This window comes from Drosophila santomea, chromosome 2L, assembly GCF_016746245.2.
Source record: "Drosophila santomea strain STO CAGO 1482 chromosome 2L, Prin_Dsan_1.1, whole genome shotgun sequence".
NCBI classification, from domain to species: domain Eukaryota; kingdom Metazoa; phylum Arthropoda; class Insecta; order Diptera; family Drosophilidae; genus Drosophila; species Drosophila santomea.
The window spans coordinates 26,207,955-26,229,536 of NC_053016.2; the positions used below are offsets into that span (position 1 = coordinate 26,207,955).

The 21,582-nt window shown below is 38.2% G+C and overlaps 1 protein-coding gene across 5 annotated transcripts; it reads left to right on the forward strand.

Moving 5' to 3' along the window:
• Positions 1–7,381: 7,381 nt before the first annotated feature.
• LOC120454284 (rho GTPase-activating protein conundrum) lies at positions 7,382–21,033 on the forward strand. Of its 5 annotated transcripts, none has more exons than XM_039639487.2 (10): positions 7,383–7,666; positions 8,807–8,905; positions 8,965–9,032; positions 10,103–10,214; positions 15,128–15,298; positions 19,175–19,263; positions 19,321–19,593; positions 19,657–20,167; positions 20,225–20,737; positions 20,789–21,033. In XM_039639487.2, exons 4-10 carry the CDS (start codon positions 10,116–10,118, stop codon positions 20,936–20,938), a joined length of 1,806 nt encoding a protein of 601 aa, XP_039495421.1. In that variant the 5' UTR covers positions 7,383–7,666; positions 8,807–8,905; positions 8,965–9,032; positions 10,103–10,115; the 3' UTR covers positions 20,939–21,033. The 5 variants fall into 5 exon arrangements, with proteins under 5 accessions (XP_039495404.1, XP_039495421.1, XP_039495431.1 ...); XM_039639497.2 differs by having other exon boundaries at positions 8,830–8,905; XM_039639470.2 differs by lacking the exon at positions 10,103–10,214 and having other exon boundaries at positions 7,382–7,666; positions 8,756–8,905.
• The last annotated feature ends 549 nt before the right edge of the window (positions 21,034–21,582 follow it).

A 21,582-nucleotide genomic window follows, 5' to 3' on the forward strand; every position in this document is an offset into this window, starting at 1 on the left:
GTTGTTGATCCTTTGGAGAAGCGGTATGCTTAGCCTGGGATCGTGGCCGATGATGTTTAGCAATGGGGATGCAGCCATGCCCGGTACTTTCCTTATGGCTTCACGTCGGTTGGCATATTTGGTGCCGTTGATGAAAGCCACTCGCTCGAACATAATTAGATGTGAGCCGTTGGTATCTATTTCGGGGCCATCGTCGGTGCTGACTTTAGCTATGCACTCGTTGGTTATTATTACGCCGTCATCTACCAATGTGATTAGGCTAAGATGGCTGGGCTGCGTTTTGCATAATGCAGTGCTCCCCGCATGCAGACCTCGAGCGCAGGTATCATGGGTAGCCAGCTTGCAGTACGATGCGTAAGTTGTTGGTACGCATTCGGTGACTGCCAGGACGTCGTTGTTGCATTCCGCAACTATGTTGTCCGTTAGTTGCAAAATGGTGTGTTGGTGGGATACCGGGAAAATGGTGACCTTTTTACAAGTGGCTTTAATGATGGGGTATGTAATTATCACATGGATAACACTGTCGGACTGAAGGACTTTAATGTTAGATGCCTCTATTAGGCTTATTACGGGGATTTCTGTAGGGTGATCAATTAATACAGACTTCAAATCGTTATGGTTAAGAATGGCCGGGTTTATGATATTGGCTTTAGCCAGTGTGACGGTAAGCATTACATTTTGAATTTCGGTAATTAATATTCTGTTTCTTGCCAAGAGTACCTCGTACAAGTGAGGAGTGTTAACCATATTATCTTTTTTCACTAGAATGATTTTATTAACTGCTTCTGTTAGTTCGTTAATTTTTTCCTGGCTCTGTGTATTAATGACCACCTGTCTATTGTTTGATTCTATTAATCGAGATTCGGACATTTTTAACATTTCAAAATCGGCGGCATCTGGGGTGCCCGCTATTACTTTCAGTGCTGTGCCTAGAAAGTTTAGGCTTCTGGCAATCCTATGATGTACTTTCAATATGGACAGTAAACTTCTGAGATGGTCGGTATCGACGTCTAGTAATTTTCGCATATGCGACTCTGGGAATAGCTCGGACAACCTACTAGTCTCTTCTATCATCATTTCGAATTCGGACAGGTTAGTAGAATGCCTAAGCCAGTTTCTCTTCTCCCACACCAGTGCAACACCATCTGTTATGGGGATGTAATTAGCATGAGAGTAATTGGTAATCCTAGCGTTAACTATAGTTAACGTAATTAATATGATTCCGGCGATCCTGTAAGAAAGCGGAAGGTTGAATCGAATGTGCATCTAATAAAAGGATAAGTACGCTTAAATAAAAGGTGCATGAATAAAGGTATAAAAATTGTGGAAGATGTAAATTCGAGAGGGATTTTTATCTAAGGTTGTCCTTATGGACCACCCTCCCTCTAATGAGGACAGACGTTCCCATGTCTGCTTCTACACGCTCTTCTGTGTAGAGTGCGGTTAGCTTATTCCCTAGCCTTTTGTTGTTTTTGAGGTAAACCTTTTCACCTACCTCAAAAATTCGGTTTTGCCTAGTAGGGTTACACCTATCTAGGTTAGCCTGTTGCGCTTTTATGATACTGGTTTTTATTGCATGTCTCTGAGCGTCGTTGGCAGAATGCAAGGCGTCTTTAGGCTGCAAATTTGTGACTGAGTGTAACGTTTTGTTATACTCTACTGTGGCTCTCATGATGAGCTCGACGGTGTCGTCAACTTTTTTGTCAATTTTAATGCACCTAGCTATTTCCGTTAGGGTGCTGTGGAATCGCTCCACTTGCCCGTTGGAGCTGCTATGTAAAGGGGGTGCATTAACGATGTCAATGTCATATTGGTTTTTCAATAACGAAGTTATGGTCTCCGAATTGAAAGATGCCTCGTTATCGCAGTATATTGTTTTGGTATTTGGGAAAAAATTTACCAATTGTAGTATGGGGCTGCGTACGTCGATAATGGCCCTAGAGGCTAATGGCTGTACTATGGCGAACTTTGAGAACTTATCCACACAGGTTAAAAATAATTTTTTATCCGTGGAATAGATGTCCATATGTAGCATTTCACCCGCATATGAGGGAATTGGGGTGACACCCAATTCTTGCTTCTTGGGGTGCCTGTTGTACTAAGCCTTGGTGCATGTTCTACAATTTATAACCACCTCATTGGCAAGTTTTGACATATTTGGAAAATAGTAGTCCTGAAGGACTTGCTTAACATTTTCTTGGGCAGCCCTGTGGGCGCGGTTGTCCTCGCATGTAATAATTTCCTTCTGCTCGTTAGCATCAGTAATGTCATTTACGAAGTTTTTGCAATGCCAAAACTTGGTTGCTGAGAATTCCGTAACCAAGGCATGCTGGATGCATGCTAGTGTGGGGAGGTTGCAGTAAATAGCGTTAACAACACTTACGTTTACAACCTCTTTAATCGATAGAAGCAGTGAGTCTTTTTTATCAAAGTTGATAATGTGTCGGTTTTTGTTACCGAAAACAATAAAATGTCGCCGTGAGGGCTGGGCTGCTTCTTCCAGGAATATTTGATTCCTGTAGCAGTTCAAGGGTTTATCGGTAGTTTCGATCGTGTAGGTCAGTGACAGTTCACTGTGCACTGTGGCTGCGTCAGAGTGGGGTTCATTTTCCAAAGCATTAACTTTCTGACGGGACAAAGCGTCGGCCACAAAATTTTCCTTTCCAGGTTTATAGAACACTTTGGCGTTGTGTTCTTCGATGAATGCTTTCCATCGTTTTATTTTAGCGTTTGTATTCCGCTCGGACACGGCGAATGTGAGAGGCTGATGGTCCGTAAAAATTCGGATCTCTCTAGTGCCATATAGGTAATTTTGCAATTTCCCAATAGCCCATACAATTGCTAGTAGCTCCCTTTCGTTTGTTGCGTAATTAAACTTGCAGTCTTTTAATGTGCGAGATATCATTGTTATTGGTCTGCCCTTTTGGGATAGTACCGCACCGATACCGTTTGCTGAGGCATCGGTAGTCAAATCGAAAGGGATTTTAAAGTCTGGGTATGTAAGTATAACATCTTCAGATGACAGAATGTCTCGAAGGCGCTATCGTCAAATTCAATAGCGACCTTTTTTGACATGTGTTTACTGACAGTGCCATTCTCTACCTTGAGTATGGAGGTAAGTGGTCTAGCTATAGAAGCGAAGTCTTTGACGAAACTTCTGTAGTAGCTGGCCAACACAAGAAAAGACCTGAGGCTGAACAAAGTTTTTGGTTCGGTGTACTCTTGTATGGTTTTCACCTTTTCCGGATCTGTTTTTGCTCCGTTTGCTGTGACGATAAAACCTAAAAATTCAACACTTTCTTTGAAGAATTTGGTTTTTTCTGGGGCCACTCTCATGTTGGCTTGACACAGGCATTTAAGAACTGTGTCAATGTGTATGACGTGGTCTGCCTCATTTTCGGAGAAGATTATCACATCGTCTACATAGACGTAACAGATTTTCCCGATTTGTTCGCGGAGCACGTCGTCAATCGCCCTTTGGAAGATGCTTCCTGCATTCTTTAGTCCAAAGGGTAGACGGCAAAATTCATACTTTCCTCCATTTATGGAGAAGGCAGTTTTTTCGCGGTCTTTTTCAGCCAGATAAATATGGTGGTACCCCGATTTTAAGTCTAGGGTAGTAAAAAATTTTGCCTTTCGTAAGTTCGCTAGAATCATAGGAATACCAGCCGTTTTTTTTTGTTGCCTTCGGCATCGGTCCCTTTTTTGTCAACAACCCATGTTGGTCTGTTGAATGGCGACCTAGAAGGCCGAATAATGCCATCCTTTAACAGCTGTTTGATTTCTGTGTTAACAAAATCCGCTCCAATGGGATAAGGATATAGCTTGGAGTATACGGGTTCGTTAGTCTCCGTACGAATTGTAGCAATGATCGAGGTGTTAAATGGAAGCGCCTCGTTAGAGTGCGAAAACACTTGTTTCCTCTTAAGGATCATTTTTTTAAATTCAGTTTTCACTGAATCTGGGACTTCAATGTCATCAATGTTTGTGAAGTTCACAGTTTCACAGTTGTGGAACTGTAGCTTTTCAGATACGTTTCCGTACCTTATTGCGCCGTTGCGTAGGTCTAATGCCGCTCCGGCCTGCGTTAGCAAGTCGAAACCTATTATGGCATCAAATGTACCATTGGTATCAAGCAAAAAGAATGGGGCCCTTAGGCCAAATATGTGCATAAGGCACTTTTTTTTCACTTTACTGGAGCCATGAATGGAACTCACAGTGAATGGGGAGTCGACTAGTGTTGTGTTTTTCAGCTCCTTTAGGGGCTTTACATAACTTTTTGCCGCTCCAGTATCTATGAGTATTCTTAAAACTCTCCCCACCAGCCTTCTTTCAATGAAAGGCAAGCGGGACCCTCTAAAAAATTAATGAGGTCATTGGACTCCAATGAGTCACTGTCGTCTTCGATTGCATTAAGAGCGGCTGCAGCCGCGTTTTCATAATCCTCATCTTCCCCCGCGTTAGCGTCTTGTTCAATCTTGAAAACCCTCTGGGGCCTTTGACCAGACATTCTCTCAGAAGAGTTTTGTCTTTTAGGGGCATGTTTATCGCTTCTTTTTCTAAAGTTAGTGGAATGCCTAAACTTTGAAGACGATGGATCTATGTCCATTGGCTCTGGGGATTGAATCTGTTTGGGTAGATCGGATACCCAGTTCTCTTGTTTGCGCCATGAATCGGTATTTTGATTCTTGTTTGGCTTTTTGAAAAAATGAGGGTTTTTTTCTGGGCCGCGGTCGGCACCAAAATTTTTGCCTTGTTTTTCAGGCGCGCGGTGTTGGCTCTTGTGGAAGTCAGTATTTTGAGTTCTCTGCTCCAACGCCTTGGCGTATGTGGCCGCGAACATACTTCGTTCGATACTGGCCTCTGCTTCTCTTGCTAATGCCAGTGCTGCTGGCAGGTCTTTGGGCTGTGCTGGAAATACAACAGCCCTAAGGGATTTTTTTAGACCCGATATAAATACGTGTAGGGCATCAGCCCTTACCTCTGTATTAAGCAAGGTGGCTCTTTCATCGTCATATGTCATGACAATTTTGTTAGTGACGAGGGTCAATTTTCGTTCGACCTCATCGTAGTACTGCATTAGGGTTTGGTCACCCTGACGGACCGACTCAAGACCCTGTCGTAAAAGTCGCAAGGATGTCTTGTCTGCATAGGAGCAGTCTAGTCTAGCCAAAATGGCGTTAAAATTAAGCACTGTGTTATATGAAACTAGCAGCGCGCGCGCTGGCCCTTTAATTTTGTTTCTAATTGTAGTAACAGCTTGGAAGTGTCCGCTACTGTCTGGATAATCTTTGAACAATTCAAAAGCATCGGTGGCCGATTGCCTCCATGCCACGTATTCATCCTGTATACCAGTAAAATCTGGAATTGACTTCACAATGTGTAAAGGTGTATCACACGGTGTTGCTCCCGGTTTTACAGCTACCCTCTGGTAGGTTTCTACCTCCGGCGCTTCTACACGCAAATTTTTTAGCTGTTGATTAACGGCATTTAATTGCTCTGTAAATTCGGCTTTAAGCCTCTGTTCTTGATTATACAACGCGGCCTGAACTAACGATTCAACTTGGGACGCGTTCATGGTGTATGTGTTTTTCTCTGCCTGTGCTAGTTGCAATCTGCGGGTCTCTCGGACAAGCTCTTCTTCACTATCACTTTCTAATTCGCGTTTATTTTCCCTATATGGGCCTGGAAAACTCATCAAGCCCTTAACTGGTTAACACTAAACACAAGTTGTAGAGAGGCCGAATATTCTAATTCGACAGAAATTAATTTGGATATGGTATATTTATATTAATAACCGGGTGCTTGGTGTCTGAAAATGTGCATTTAGAGACGGCTGATGTAAATTTGCCTTTATATGTGAGTCACATTTACAGTCACACTTTATTTGAATTTTATACGTTAAAACTTCGTAAATAAATTTTATTGAAAATATATATTTTGAGACGGCTGATATTAATTTACCTTTATCTTTAAATCACATTTAAAATCGCACTTTATCAAATAAAAAAATTTTATATTAAAATTTTTGGTAAATAATTTGTAAGGATTTTTGTTTGTTTTTTCCCTGTGTACTTGAAGCTGTATTAAATATGATCAGCCCACTTACATTTTTGGGGGTCGTGAATTCTTATTCAGTTGGGTGCCAATTATGTATTAGGTGTAGCCCTAGGTTATCCCGCGCCGCAGTCCAAGGGGAAAGGGGTTGAGTAGTTCAGCTCGGCTGCTCTGCTAGGGCTGTATGTGCTGGAGATCTTCTCCTCCGGGGATGAAGTAATCGTCAACGTAGTCGTCTCCTCAGCTAGGTAGGGGTGGTTCGCTGGCCTTTGCTTAGCGCCGTTCCTGATTGTGATCAGTTTACGATGGGAGAACTTTCTCCGTTATTACCTGCCCTTAAGGCTAGATAACCAATTCAAGAAATGCAGCTTTAGCTGGAGTAGGATTTATGAGCCACTGCTCTTTATTGTTATACAAATCAAACTGAAAACTTATTCTATTTTACAAAAGCTATTCGCGGTCGGCAAGCCGACCGCTCGTCCAGCCAAGTGCTGACACTAGCAAAAACAGCATATCTCCCCATACCGGGAAGACCAATGAGAACCAGACACGGCCCCTACAGAGTTTATGCTGAATTTGCATTTAAAATATAGGGTAACAGCCCCGAACTTATATCGACTTAAATCTACTCAGTAACAGTGTTAACTTATATATGTTGGAGCATTGGTAGCATTATTTGAATTTAATACAGCAACATAAATATTGTATGTGATATGATGTATGTGTAGTAAAGAAGGATAGAGAAAACAGAACAACCGTTATTGCTATCTTGTGTTCTTTATATGACCGAGAGTCAGTGAGAGGACTTATTGTAAATTCTCTCACTGAGTGTGACCCGTGCCACGTGTTTGATGTGTTGCGTCTACTTTTGGTTCGTCCTGTGTACATCACCTGGAGAAGTGTGTGAGTGAGACTGGACTGGCTGTATGTGCGGAAGCGCAGGATGGCAAAAGTGACATGAGCAAGCTGCGCAATAGATTTTGGGGACGAGATCGCGTACATAACAAGAGAGAAGTCAGTCTTAGTAGAATACTGCTAGTACACAGACGATATTAATTGTGAAAGGACGACAAGTGGAACGATGGCACCAACAAAGGGAACGGGGCTCGCTTCTCGAGGTGCCAAGAATACTGAAGCAACTGACGCTTCGACATATATATTTAATATTTAAGATAAACAACTTTTAGGAGTAGCGTGCATTTTTCTGTGAAGCTCACGAATTGATTTGGAAAATTTTGTAAGGTGGAAGTTAGTGTGGATAAATTTCACTTCGATTCATAAACCTGATTTCTGCAATACATACATCAGTAGTTTACACACACATTTTTATAATTTTTGATTTAATAAATCTTTAGTCTATAGTCTAACTTACGAATACAAACTCAAAAATGCATACATATGTAATACAAAATATATAAAAAAGTAAAATCAGTAAGGAAGGGAAGGCAGCATCTGCTACCCAGTGAATGTCAATATTTCGTTTCGGAAAGTTAGTTGTTTTGTACATATATAAAGTGTGTCTAACAAACACCTTTTATAATTTTACATACGTGTTATCTACTTAAAAAACTTAAAAAAACTATATATTAGTGTTGACATGGGTGTTTAGGTAGGTGCATACATATGTCTTTTGTGATATTTATTAAGTGCATGTCGACATTCTTTGCAGTTCATGATTCTTCTGAGGTAAAGTTGAAACCTTATCAACGTTTTCCATAAAATAATCATACAATCCTAAGCTTCATAAATGGTTGTATTTATGTATGCCATCAAGGGTATTTCCTCTGCTTAACCCACTGTTATGTACATATGTATGTAGCTCGCTGAACATGAATGTACTTACATATGCATGTGTAGGAATATTGGATTTGTACATCCTGCAACTGCCAAATTGATTGCTTTGTTTTTATGATTTCTTATAAAAATCATCTGAATTATCATTAAAAAAATGTGTCCTTCCAAATTGTAAAAGATCTAAAAATAGTTCTTTGAAGCCTTTCGAAGATAACAGGTTAATCACATTCTTTTTCAGGTATTTATACCCGTTACTCGTAGAGTAAAAGGGTATACTAGATTCGTTGAAAAGTATGTAACAGGCAGAAGGAAGCGTTTCCGACCATATAAAGTATATATATTCTTGATCAGGATCAATAGTCGAGTCGATCTGGCCATGTCCGTCTGTCCGTCCGTCTGTCTGTCCGTCTGTCCGTCTGTCTGTCTGTCCGTCCGTATGAACGCTGAGATCTCAGGAACTACAAAAGCTAGAAAGTTTAGATTGGGCATACAGACTCCAGAGACATAGACGCAGCGCAAGTTTGTCGATTCAGGTTGCCACGCCCACTCTAACGCCCACAAACCGCCCAATACTGCCACGCCCACACTTTTGAAAAATGTTTTGATATTTTTTCATTTTTGTATTGGTCTTGTAAATTTCTATCAATTTGCCAAAAACCGTTTTGCCACGCCCACTCTAACGCCCACAAACCGCCCAAAGCTGCCACGCCCACACTTTTGAAAAATGTTTAGATATTTTTTTTTTTTTATTTTTGTATTAGTCGTCTAAATTTCTATCGATTTGCCAAAAAACTTTTTGCCACGCCCACTCTAACGCCCACAAACCTGCACTTCTACTAGCTGAGTAACGGGTATCAGATAGTCGGGGAACTCGACTATAGCGTTCTCTCTTGTTTTTGTATAGATACGAGAAAAATTTAAAATATAGAAAAAATTAAAATGAACAACAATACAGATCTGCATAATTCCGTTGATCAGGACTATTCCGAATTTCTCAGCGAGTATTTACTGCAAAACAATTCCCAAAGTATCGAACCGGAAGCCAGTTACGAAGGTTTGTATAACAAAAATATTGGGAAAGTGGATAATATTTTCTTTTTCAATGTAATTTAGATGGAGAATTGGAAGCAGAGTGGTTGGTTTCCGCTGGTTATCCAGAATTGACAAAACCCTTCAAACAAGTAAGTAAATTTCTTAAAATATAATTTTTATTCAGGCATGCTCCGGTAATCGAATTCGTACGATTTTTACGATTTCGATTTTACATCGAAAAAGTGTTGCTCTGGTTTTCAAAATCGTACGAATTTTTTGATTTGTAAAACGGGCACTTTTGTCTGGCCGAAATGAAAAGTAAATACCTTTTTTTATATCAAATCAGATCTTATTTGCTAAGGGAAAAAAATAGTTTACTCAGTGGTCTACTGATGTTGATTCCACATGACCACAAGATTAATTAATTTAAAGGAGGGCCAAAAGTATTGTTTGTAAAATATGATATTTAATTTAATTACTTAAATGGTGTAAGTGCAGTAAAAAAGTAATGTTAAACATCAGAATTAAAACTGTGGAAAAGGTGGCACCTCTAAATTCTATCAAGCCCTCCAATTTCTGCCTTCTCCTGGCTTCAATACAAGCAATTGCAAATATAAAAGGCATTTTTCACGTTGTTTGATTTTGACAAATAAAATAAAACAGGTATTTGAGCAGCAAGAAGCGATGAGAAACGAAACATTCTAAAAACAAAATCGTAAGATTTGGCCCAAATCGAATTCAAAAAAAATTACGATAACCAGACAATGCCTGATTATTACTATTCACTACAGTGTACTGGTTTTGACAATAAATTGTATCAATGACACATAAGACCCATTTCGCCACCAATCTTACCTTCCAAAAGTGTCGCCCCAACTTCAAAAGATTTGGTTACAGTTGGTGACTCTGATGCCCCCATACTGAATATTTATTGAGTTATCATTTAGAAAAGCACAAAATATTTGTCAAATCACAATTTTGTCATCAGGTTTTGGTAAATTCCATTTAATGGCAGAGGCGTGAGCGGCGGCGCTAAGTGTGCAATCTCGGACACTTTTATGTCTGAATATGCCTTACACTTCTATTATACGTTAACTTTCATTCTCTCTGAAGACTTGCAGAACTAATCAGATGTAAAAACAATGATAATTAAATAGTAAAATAAAAAAATAGTCTTTTTTGTAAGGAAATACAAAATTAAAAATTTATCATATTACAGTGTCCACTATAAGATGTTAAGTGAGCGAAGCCGGCTACTATATGTATATATAGACACGAATAAATATCTGCTGTGGTTGTCCGATTCTAACGCGTTTTACACCAAGCGAAAGGTAGAGCATAATTTTAAGACTTACAAAAACTTATATGATTTACGAGAAAGAGCGGTCAAAGTGTATTATTACAATTTAAATAAAATTGAATCTGATGAGGGATGTCGGGAGAACTTGTATAAATACCTACAATGGTATCATTGCCATTGTTTGTTTTCTAATATTCGCATTCTTTTTTAATTCAGAACTGCATTAAATTGGTGAGCCTTTCAGACAAAGCTACTATTAATATATAAAAAATAGTTTTAGAACTTCCTTTTTATTAGTACCAGGGGTACTCCGTTAAAAACCGGTTAGTTATTCAGTTAGCGGTGAACCGCAAACTGATTTGTTTCAAGCTGTTTTATTTACCTTAAAAAACCAGCAAGCGTTTAGTGGTGCCATATTGTTAAAATCAAATTTTGGAAATCAGAGTAAGCAATGCCACATTGTTTACTTATAAAATCGTTTATTACAAAAATTAGTTTAATAAAATGGTTTAATAAATATTAAACCAAAAACCTGCTAATTTATTAAATTAAATTAAAGTATTTTCCAATTATGTACTGGTGTGAGATCACTACTTAATGCTTGATGTTCTAGAACACATAGAAATCTCTTTGACTGAATAGTTTTTGCGCAAAACTAAAAACCCAACATAATAGGAAGCTTCATAACACCAAAAATACTTCAAGCTGATGAAGGTCACAAGAATGCCCTCACACATTCCCACAATACCCGTTACTCAGCTAGTGAAATTCAATAATTTTTCGCGGGCAAAGTATTTTTGGTATACGAATATAAATTGGCTAGAAATATATTAAAATGGCTGTGACAGTTTTGGGCGGTTTGTGAAAACAAGCTTGCGCTCCGTCTGGAATCTACATCTCCATTTCCTTTCCTTCCGGATCCTAATCCTAATCAAGAATTTGTATACTTTATTTGGTCCCCCTGAGACTAGATTTATTTCGGGACTTAAATGGTTTTCAACCCTTTTTTCCTATTTTAATTTTACTTTGTTTTATTGCTATTATTTTGTTGCCGTGTTACGTCGGCGTATTAGTGCCCGTGTCCTGGATTTTGGGTCGTGGGATCAGAGCAAACCTCTCACTTTTCCAATATAACGAGAATAAATATTAAAAGTGCCGTTCGTACCGTTCGTCAGTCGGCAGTCCTCACTGCCTCATTTCTCGTTTCAGCAGCCCTTTGAAAAATGTTTACCTACTCATTTTGTTGTAGTTGAATTATTGATTAATATTTGTTGGCTAGTGTCATTTGTAATACAAAAATTAAAGGCTAGTATACAACGATTATAAGAAGTTAACTATAATTGTTTTTAATTAGGCGTATCGAAATTATTACCGGACAACGATGCACACGTTAACAAAAATTATTGGCTATTCACGACCATAAATGTCGCTCTGAAGGCTTCTGTCTTTGCATATAAAAAACAAAGCGTACTCGCCGATGAAAAGTTTTTTTTATTTAAAATATTAAACATTTAGTTTATATCAATGAAATACATTTTGATGGAATTATATATACATATATATTGGTGCATCAATAATTTGTAGACTGAACAATAACGTAATACACACAATCAAAAAAAATACTCAAAGTAAAGATAGTCTATGTTGAGATACATATATATAGGTGTATTTTAGTATGTGTCGGAGAATGGAATATTCTTGATCGGAATTTCTTAGTATTAGAATTTGGTCGTCAGAGAACTTATAAATTCTTAGTATTAGAGTTTGAGCGTCGGACAACTTCTAATTTCGTAGTATTTGAATTTGCTCGTCTCTCTGTTCCTTCGTTTCGAGGAACCATTGGAGCAAGGCGACGGTGGCGCGTCGCCTGTGTAGCGGTGCAAGAGTTACCACAAATGTGGCGCGACATCGTCGTCGAGTGCGGTTCAAGGAATCATATAAAAAGAGGTAGTAGTTTGAGGACGATGAGTTAGTCTTGATCGATCGTCGCTACCGTAAAGACCGAAACGCGCTGTGCCCCTATGGATCCTGAACGTAATTCGACATATGTATGTTATTCTGCGACACGCTTCAGTCGCTATTTGATCCTCAGATTGCTTGAAGTGACTGCTTTTACTTTGTCTTTGCTGGTTTTATTTTTCATTTATTTAATTTTAGTATTCCCAGCAACACTAACAACACTGCGATGCAACAAAGTTTATGTTGTACGCCTAGGACGACTTCAACGATTTAGGAGTATTCCTTTTGCCGACCCTTGATTCTTCCAGTCCAAGTCCTGGTACACTGGGATTTTGTGCAGGATTATATCTTTGCTCCTCTTGACACTTTACTTTGGACCGAAGTCCTTGGCTCTTAAGACAGTCTTCAGTCGAGTATGATACCGACCAAGAATAGACTTCCCGACAATTGCTTCCCGAGTATTGAACTCCCGAGAATTGAATACTTTATCGGTGGGCTGAGACCTTTTTATATCGGCTTAGAGATTTTTTTCTGTACTACTCCGGTGATTGGTCTTCTAGGCCAAGTGTTTCCACCTAGGAGTTATAATTCTATATTTTCCCCATTTTGGAAGTTAATGCCCTGTTGGTGAACTGTGCCCGTGACTGGAGTAGAATTTCCCTGTGACGGATTGCGGCCGCTGAACTGGTCATCGGACCATTTTCTTTGTGGCGTTCAAAGTCTTCAAAGTCTTATGATCGTAAAAAAAGAATGTACGTAACAGCTGTTAATTGTTATATTCTTATTTACTATTTTGTTCTACAATAGTGTCGTTTATATTCCTTATATATAAATTAACAAATTTCGGAGTATACTTACTTGAGAGGCTACAACCGTCGCGTTTTATTTCCAAAATCGAATTTTCTACTAAGTACAATATTTATTATAACGATAGCTAGTTGTTAGGCAACGTTTGCTGGGGCAATCGTGTTAGCTTATATATTCCAAATATTCTAATGTACAAGGTGCTTACGAAAGTAAACAGGACTTTTTGCATCTAGCGCCCTCTAGTGGCGCCATCTATATGTCGACTAGTGCAATAGAATCCGCTATCCTTTATCGACTTCCAGTAAAAATGTCATGACATTTCATCAATTGGATGTGAAGTTATTGCGTTTTAAGTGCCATTATGTAAATTCAACATTAAATTTTATTTTAAAATTGATACAACTTTTACCGAAATGTTTTAACTGATGAAACAAGTTTATGGCGATAATTGCCTATCCCTGCTACGGGATTGATTTTGTTTCAATGTTTTTAAATGTGGTCGTGGGGACATAAATGACGATGTGGGCTATGCGAGCCAACCAAAATCGGGCCTGAAGAAGTCAAAAGTGGAGTCAATACCGATTTGTTTTTAAGGTTCCAAGGGTATTGTCCACAAAGAATTTGTTCCACCCGGCCAAAAAGTTAATGTGTAATGTGTAATCTTTGGTCAAATAATCGGCCACAAGCGTCGATTGATGAGACGGCGCATTATCGTGCAACAAACGCTAGTTTCCATCTTCGCGGTATCACAAGCCCACTATGTAACATACCTTAACGCCCAACTTGACGAGTAACATACTTACCTACATACTGTACTTTGAGGTCCAGCCTTGAAAATCTCTGCTGCTTGGGAACGCGGTTTTTTAGAAACGACAAGGTTCATAGAAATTTTGGTATTCTTCTTGTAACAGATGAATTATTCATACCTAATCCTTTTGTGACATGCCAAACAAACCAAACGTCTTGACACTAGCGTTTCAGTGTTTTGTTGAATTGGATGTGTATGACTGTATCTTTATCTGGAATTGCCGAAAGAACCTGTTCATTATTGAAGCACCAGAAACTTAAATACGAATGACAACAATATTCGGTTAAACTTGTGTTACCTTTGGGTTGTTTTCGAAACGAAATAAAAATCGATTTTTAATATTGTTGCTCCAAGTAACTAGCCAAACAATCAAAGCCATTTGTTGCCAGAAAAAGATTTGACATAAGTGACGGTTTTAATTCAAGAGCACCGGAGTTCCTCAGATGCTTTCTTTTTACAAACAATAAGTCAATAAAACTAGTGATCGGGGTTCACTCACACCTGGCGATGTCTCTTTGTCTGCTGTGAGCACGTTTGATTTGCAAGATTGGATACATCAAACCCTACCTGTCCGGCTGCTGTCAGTTATAAGCACATAATGATTTGGGATAAAGTAGTCATCGGCAGGTATAACTCTTAGATCCACTTCTGTTATGTCTTGTATTCTCAGCCGTGAAGACTACGTATCCCTTCCAAGTTTTAGACAACGTCCTTCGATCTATTGCTAGAAACCTATTCGTTGCCTGTTTTCGGTGATGATCCCAGGTCTGAACCCTGTTCAGAAAATGAAAGTTTTACAATAAACTTGGGGTCAGCTGCAACTTGGAGATTTCATAAGAAATGCCTCCAACAACGAGTCTCTGTCGGAGAGCGACTAGATTTTTAAGTGTCTAAAATCATTTCATTATATGGATGCGGATGCACAAGGTGCAGACCTTAAGGTGACCTTAGGAACATAATTTCATAATCTCCTTAAAACTTTCCTTATCATATTAGATCTACGCAAAAGTTTGTTTGTATTATAAACCATTAATACAAACAAAATATGATGCAAAGATCTGTCAATAAGTTTAATAAAATCGACTGCAAATTAAATCTGCACGCCGATGATAAACTTAAACTAACTAGCGGTGGCAAGAAGCATTTCGAACACTTAAAAGTATGTTAATTCTTGATCAGGATCATTACGCTGTGATCTCGAGAAAACTACATATTCTATTCAGGTTTTTTATAATAATTTAACATTTAATATTCTTAACAGATAAAGCTTAAAACCATTTTATATATCGGTGATACTTTGGGCAAGATAGTCACTTAATTAGTGTTCAAGACTTAATTATTAAAAATAAAATGATTAATTTATCTTTTAGGGGATAGAGGTTTCTAAAACGGACTTGGATCCCATACTTACTACTTTATCTAAGCCACATGCTGAAGCGATTGTACAACTGGTAAGGACCCTAAACAAAACGGTACGGGGGCGTACAAAAAACCGACAAAAACGGAAACCTGATATAAGAGACGTATTTCGCGAATTTGATGTAAGTATATAAATTCTTTTAGTTTACCCGTTATTATACAAGTAAGGTCCGTTCGTGTAAATATAAAATATATTAAGAATGCTGATTCTACTGACGGCTACGCTGTGCAAATTTATTTCAGAACGTTTACATATATCATCGGTATCCTTTGCTTTTGTAATGTATATATTTGAAAAAAGCTGATGTGAACCAATACTTTTTTATTGCTTTTTATACCCGTCACTCGTAGAGTAAAAGGGTATACTAGATTTGTTGAAAAGTATGTAACAGGCAGAAGGAAGCGTTTCCGACCATATAAAGTATATATATTCTTGATCAGGATCATTAGCTGAGTCGATCTGGCCATGTCCGTCTGTCCGTCCGTCTGTCCGTCTCTCTGTCCGTATGAACGTCGAGATCTCAGGAACTACAAAAGCTAGAAAGTTGAGATTAAGCATACAGACTCCAGAGACATAGAATCAGCGCAAGTTTGTCAATTCATGTTGCCACACCCACTCTAACGCCCACAAACCGCCCAAAGCTGCCACGCCCACACTTTTGAAAAATGTTTTGATATTTTTTCGTTTTTGTATTCGTCTTGTAAATTTCTACCAATTTGCCAAAAAACTTTTTGCCACGCCCACTCTAACGCCCACAAACCGCCAAAAACTGTCAGTGTTGAAGGCTCTCCTTCGCACTTCCACTAGCTGAGTAACGGGTTTCAGATAGTCTAGTCGGGAAACTCGACTATAGCGTTCTCTCTTGTTGCTTTTAAATTATTTTCAATTAATTTTCCAACTGTTCCTATGCTGGCTAACCAATTATGATTAAATTAAAAGCCATAGTCAGCAGATCGAGACAGAAAGTTTAAAACTAGGGAGCTACAATAAATTATTAATTAATTTAGATTAAGATTCTTTGGGCAACAATTCCTCGTGCAGTTCGAATACGACTACACGGATATTTCCATCGCCTTCTCGAGAAACAGACACAATGTTGCAAAGCCGCCACTCCTTTAATCGCTCGTACTATCACACACAAAGGTGCTACTAAAAATTCTCAAATGGTGCGGCTTGGAGCTTAAGCACGCTTCTTTAACGTGTATGGCATCTTACTGAATGATAAGAAATACGATTTTATTTAAAACTACGTTTATGTAATTAATACAGAATATTTATTTAAAATTTTGCACAGCATACTCATCACTTCACGAAGTTATGTAGGAGAAGTGTCGCATGCAATGACGCATTCAATTATTTAATCTTTAAATCATCTAAAAAACATGATTTAGCGGCAATTGTTGTCTGAGCAGTAGATCATTTCAGACATTATATTTATTTTATTACGGTACCTATGTCAATTGTCACCTTTAATATGAAAATGCCGATCTTAGCAACATTTAAGGATTTGCTGCGATTGACAGCTGATCAGCTGTGGAGTCCTGTTGATCACTTCACCAGCTACGCCAAAACTACTGATTAGCCACCTTTAGATTGGCGCATAAACGATTTCATATCGTTTGCAACCCCTAGGCAAGCACAACAGTATTTTTGTTTTGGGCCCGTTTCAATCGCGAAGCAAACGGAGTTGTAATAATATTGATTATAGAATGGAATTATAAAGAATTTATTAAAAATCGCAGCTGGTTTTGACAAACGTAAAAATAAATTCGGAACGCAGAAAAAAAGCATGACCGTTCGCTTTAAAGCTAGAACGTTGAGAGAGCTCGAAAGATGAGACTATTTCATTCGTGTTACCCAGAGCAAACTCTTATCTTGACTTTGTAGTGTTTTAGCGCTTCGCCGAGCTTGAAAGCTTGATTTTATCCTAAACCGGAATTTCGGTAAGCACCTGTTTCCGCACATTGAATCCGGGTGGTAACAATCCGGATGTTTACCTCCTGCTGGATTTTGAATGCTTCCGCAATGCTGTTTGCTTCAGCGGGGCAGTCCTCGACGTAAAAGCCATTCTTTAGTAATGCATTTTCTCCAATTAGTTTGCTTTTTGACTTTTCCAACCAAGTAGTCCAAACTTTTGGTTGCCAAAAATATGGCTAATGTTTTGATGATACCGGTGTACATCAGTCGGTTTCTTTCTCTAGACGGTAAAGTAATTAATCTGGTGATCGGGGTGCATTCACACCTGACGATACATTTCTATACGAGCGAGACGACACGAGATAGAGCAAGACTTCAGGAGAGCAAGGATCTTTTACGTGCCGATTGAGTGACAGCAACGGTTCAAAGCTAGTTAAATCGTAGACCTTGGCCCTGAAGACGTCAAGGATTAACGGTTAAAGGACGCCTATAACAGCAGACCGAACGGTGAAAGCGACACAATTAAGAAGAAGTATAGTGAACAGAGTACAGCAAGTAAACAGAGAGAAAGATGCGGCAGTGGAATTCAGCAAGGAGCAAGATCGTAAAGCAAGCCACCGAATTGAGAAGCAGGTATCTAGGGCTCTAGACCCTGGTGTACTTGTCGACAGTACGATATATATATGTAAAATATATATATATGTAATTCTCATTTTAAAATCAATATGCCTTTCAACCTTCAGCCACTTTTGTGACTTTTCAGATAACACATCTTCTGCTTCGAAGGCATGATTATGTCATGGACTATGCATTCTAATAGATTGAAAAAATTGTTTTCGCATGCTCTCCATCGAATTTTAGAGTGTTGACTCTGGCCAAGTTTGTTTTTACCTCTAGAAACTATTGAATCTCCATTTCTAATCTTATGAAGGAGTGCTTACGATATTCTCCTTTGAGAATATGGGTCTGCATATTCTTTATGGACTTATAACTTACAACTTTTAACGGGTGCAGATGCAGAAATACCTACGGAAGAATGGCCTGCCTGCCAACAAAGCGCGTAGCAACGGCAACGCCGTAAAGATAAGAGTTGGGGGATTCAGAGTTTTGAGAAAGAATAACCTAACGGCAAATCGAAAAGAAGCAGTGTTCTGTGATAGGGTGAAGAAAGTAAACAGCAAGGGGGATGCGGCACTGAAAGTCAGCAAGGAGCCACAGAATTGAGAAACAGGTAGCTGGGACTCCAGACCCTGATTTACTTGTTGTACAGTCAGAAGTCAACTTACATTTTTGTTCCGCTGAATCTCTTTATAGTTGCAATTACATTTCAAAATCTCATTACTGATATCTTCTTGTAGGTCTAATGCCTCTCTTCCTGCTTGCTCCTCTTTATATAACTTTGTGTTTATGTTTCTGTGCCGGTTCGTTTTAAGTTGGTACGAAAACTCTTTATGATCAGCTTTGGAGCCTGGCATACGAGAGGAGGGAGTACATAAACGGTCTGCCTTAGACCGTCGTCACTAGAACATAAAACAGTTGGTGAGCATATGAGAGTATAAAGACAGCCTTTGTTGAAAGCAATGGGTTAAGCTTGTCTATATGGTCAAAACTATAACAGATCTACGTAACTTAGCGGTATTTATAGGTAACAATGTATTGAAAATATGATATTCTCAATATAGTTGCAAAGCTGCAAAACATTGCTGAATATAGCATTGGCCATACGCCAACTAGACTTCGTCAATTTTTTTTTTTTCAAAAATAATTTCGATTTTGATATGATAGAATACAGACAACCATATCATATTGCTGCACTGATAGCAGTCGGGAAATTAAGTAATCCAGACGAAATTTTTTTAATCATAAATTCGGTAAAGTCCAGTTTTTGACAATATATACTTTCAGCTTTAAATTAAACAAAATTGATCACCATAAAGCTGTTAAAGGGGCAGTCGGAAGATTAAAGGTAAATAATAGAAAAGAATTCTTAACTTGATTGCTTTTGATCATTAATTTTAGAAATTTTGTATATACAATTACTATTATCATAAAATAAACGCAAAAATTTGTTTACTTAAAGGAACGAAGTAGAGGAACACGCTCACGAAGTGCCACTCCAGATTCCCTGGACTCTTTACAAATTGATCAAGCTTGGACAAACAATTATTTGTATGTATTATTGAATTGTTTAAGCACAATTACTAAACTTGAAATTTATTCAAATAGACCCAATTTTGTAAATAATTATAAAAAAAATTGTGAACCTGGTAAACGATGTGTAGAACAATCTAAAGAAATATATTTAAAACCAATCCTACGACGAACCCCTAGCGCCCCATTTAAAAGCGGCACCTGTGTGGATATATTTCGTGGTTCGCATGTGCGATGTGATATACCTTTGTACTCGACGCATGGTGTAGAATTGCTTGGATATTCACGGATAAGCACCATACAATTGCCACGAAACCGATCCGGCTCTGATCCCTTTTGTTCTATTGTGTATGTTTTTCCATTTTAGAGGACTTCTTAAATCTTAGCATTTCTAAAGAAATATATTTTCAGCCGATCGAAGGATTGTCAAAGTGAAAACGATACACCATCACAAAAGAATACATTGAGTGAAGTGCTGTCAGCTTCAGAGAATGAATGTATTCGCCTATTTCCTATGCCCTACAATATTCTGAGCTTTGAAAGTATTTGTCGAGATTCCTCTAGTACTGATAGCTGCGAAGTACTAGGTAACTGTGATACCCCTTCAACAGTATTCACAGATATTGCATCAATAAGCGAAAATGGGATCAAACGTTTACAGACAATACTTTGGTTAGAATTAGCCACAATATTTGATCGCAACAAAGTTTCTTTAGATAAAAGAAAACCATTTAAACGTCGTCGCAAAGAAGAGGGTAATCTCTTTGGGGTATCTATAAACGCGCTTATACGTCGGGATCAGCAAGTTACTGGCACTGACTCATCTTTAGTCCCACTATTTTTGGAAAATCTAATTGGCGAACTTCTGCGTCGTGGCTCTAGAGAAGAAGGATTACTGCGAATAGGTGGTCATAAGCAAAAGGTAAAAATAGTGCTAATGATGTGGTAATCAAATTATAATATATATTTTTTTTTTCAGACTGAATTACTTTATAATGAATTAGAATCAGCCTTTTATCAGAATCCGGAAAATCTAACTAATATTTTTTGCACAGCTACTGTTCACGAACTTAGTTCGTTGCTAAAACGATGGTTGCGGGAACTTCCTCAACCTCTACTTACTAATGAGCTGATAAAACTGTTTTATCAATGTCACACACTTCCATCAATGGATAAAGTGAATGCACTATCGATTTTATGTCACCTGCTTCCACCCGAAAATAGGAACACATTACGTTCTTTATTAAGTTTTTTTAATTATATTATTAATCTAAAGGATATAAACAAAATGAATGTTCATAACGTAGCAACAATAATTGCACCATCACTATTCCCACCACGTTATATACACCCAACTGACAAAAACAGCATTTCAGAACAAGTAACAATGGCCGCACAGTGTTGCCATTTAACGAATATTTTAATCTTACGTGGTGAAAGTCTTTTCCAAGTACCCAACAATTTAATTATGGAATCACAGAAAACAATTATGGTATGTGTTATATTTCAGTTATGAATTGACCGTAATGATATGTTTCCATAGGGTAAGAAAGGATGGCAGCGGCATCGGAATTTAAATGAAATTACTCCAAACCCAAGTGGAAAGGCGAGCAATGTTGGTGTCGGACACGATTCTGCAGTTATAAATAAATACTCAACCAATTTAAAGCATTTACATCCATTTGTTATTTGAACAATCGGTTGCTAACGATTCTTAAGTTGTAATTTATGTTGATTATATATTTATGTATTTTTAAAGAAAATATATGGAATATTCTTTAATTTAAATGATCCTCAAATATAAATTATATTTAAGATTTATACTAAATATGTCTGGTATGTTTATGGTATATATGTATGTAACAGGTAGAGACGGAAGCGTTTCCGAAACATATAGTCTTGATCAGGATTACTAGCACAGTCGATTGGGCCATATCCATCTGTCTGTCCTACCGTATAAACGTCGAGATCTCAGGAACAAAAAAAGCAAACAAAAACAAGAAAGAACGCTATAGTCGAGTTCCCCGACTATCTGATACCCGTTACTCAGCTAGTGGAAGGGAGAAGGAGAGTCTTAAACACAATTTTTGGCGGTTTGAAGGCGTTATAGTGGGCGTGGCAGAAAGTTTTTTGGCAAATCGATAGAAATTTACAAGACCAATATAAAAATGAAAAAATATCAAAACATTTTTCAAAAGTGTGGGCGTAGCAGCTTTGGCCGGTTTGAGGGCGTTAGAGTGGGCGTGTCAAAAAGTTTTTTGGTAAATCGATAGAAAATTACAAGACTAATACAAAAATGAAAAAATTTCAAAACATTTTTCAAAAGTGTGGGCGTGG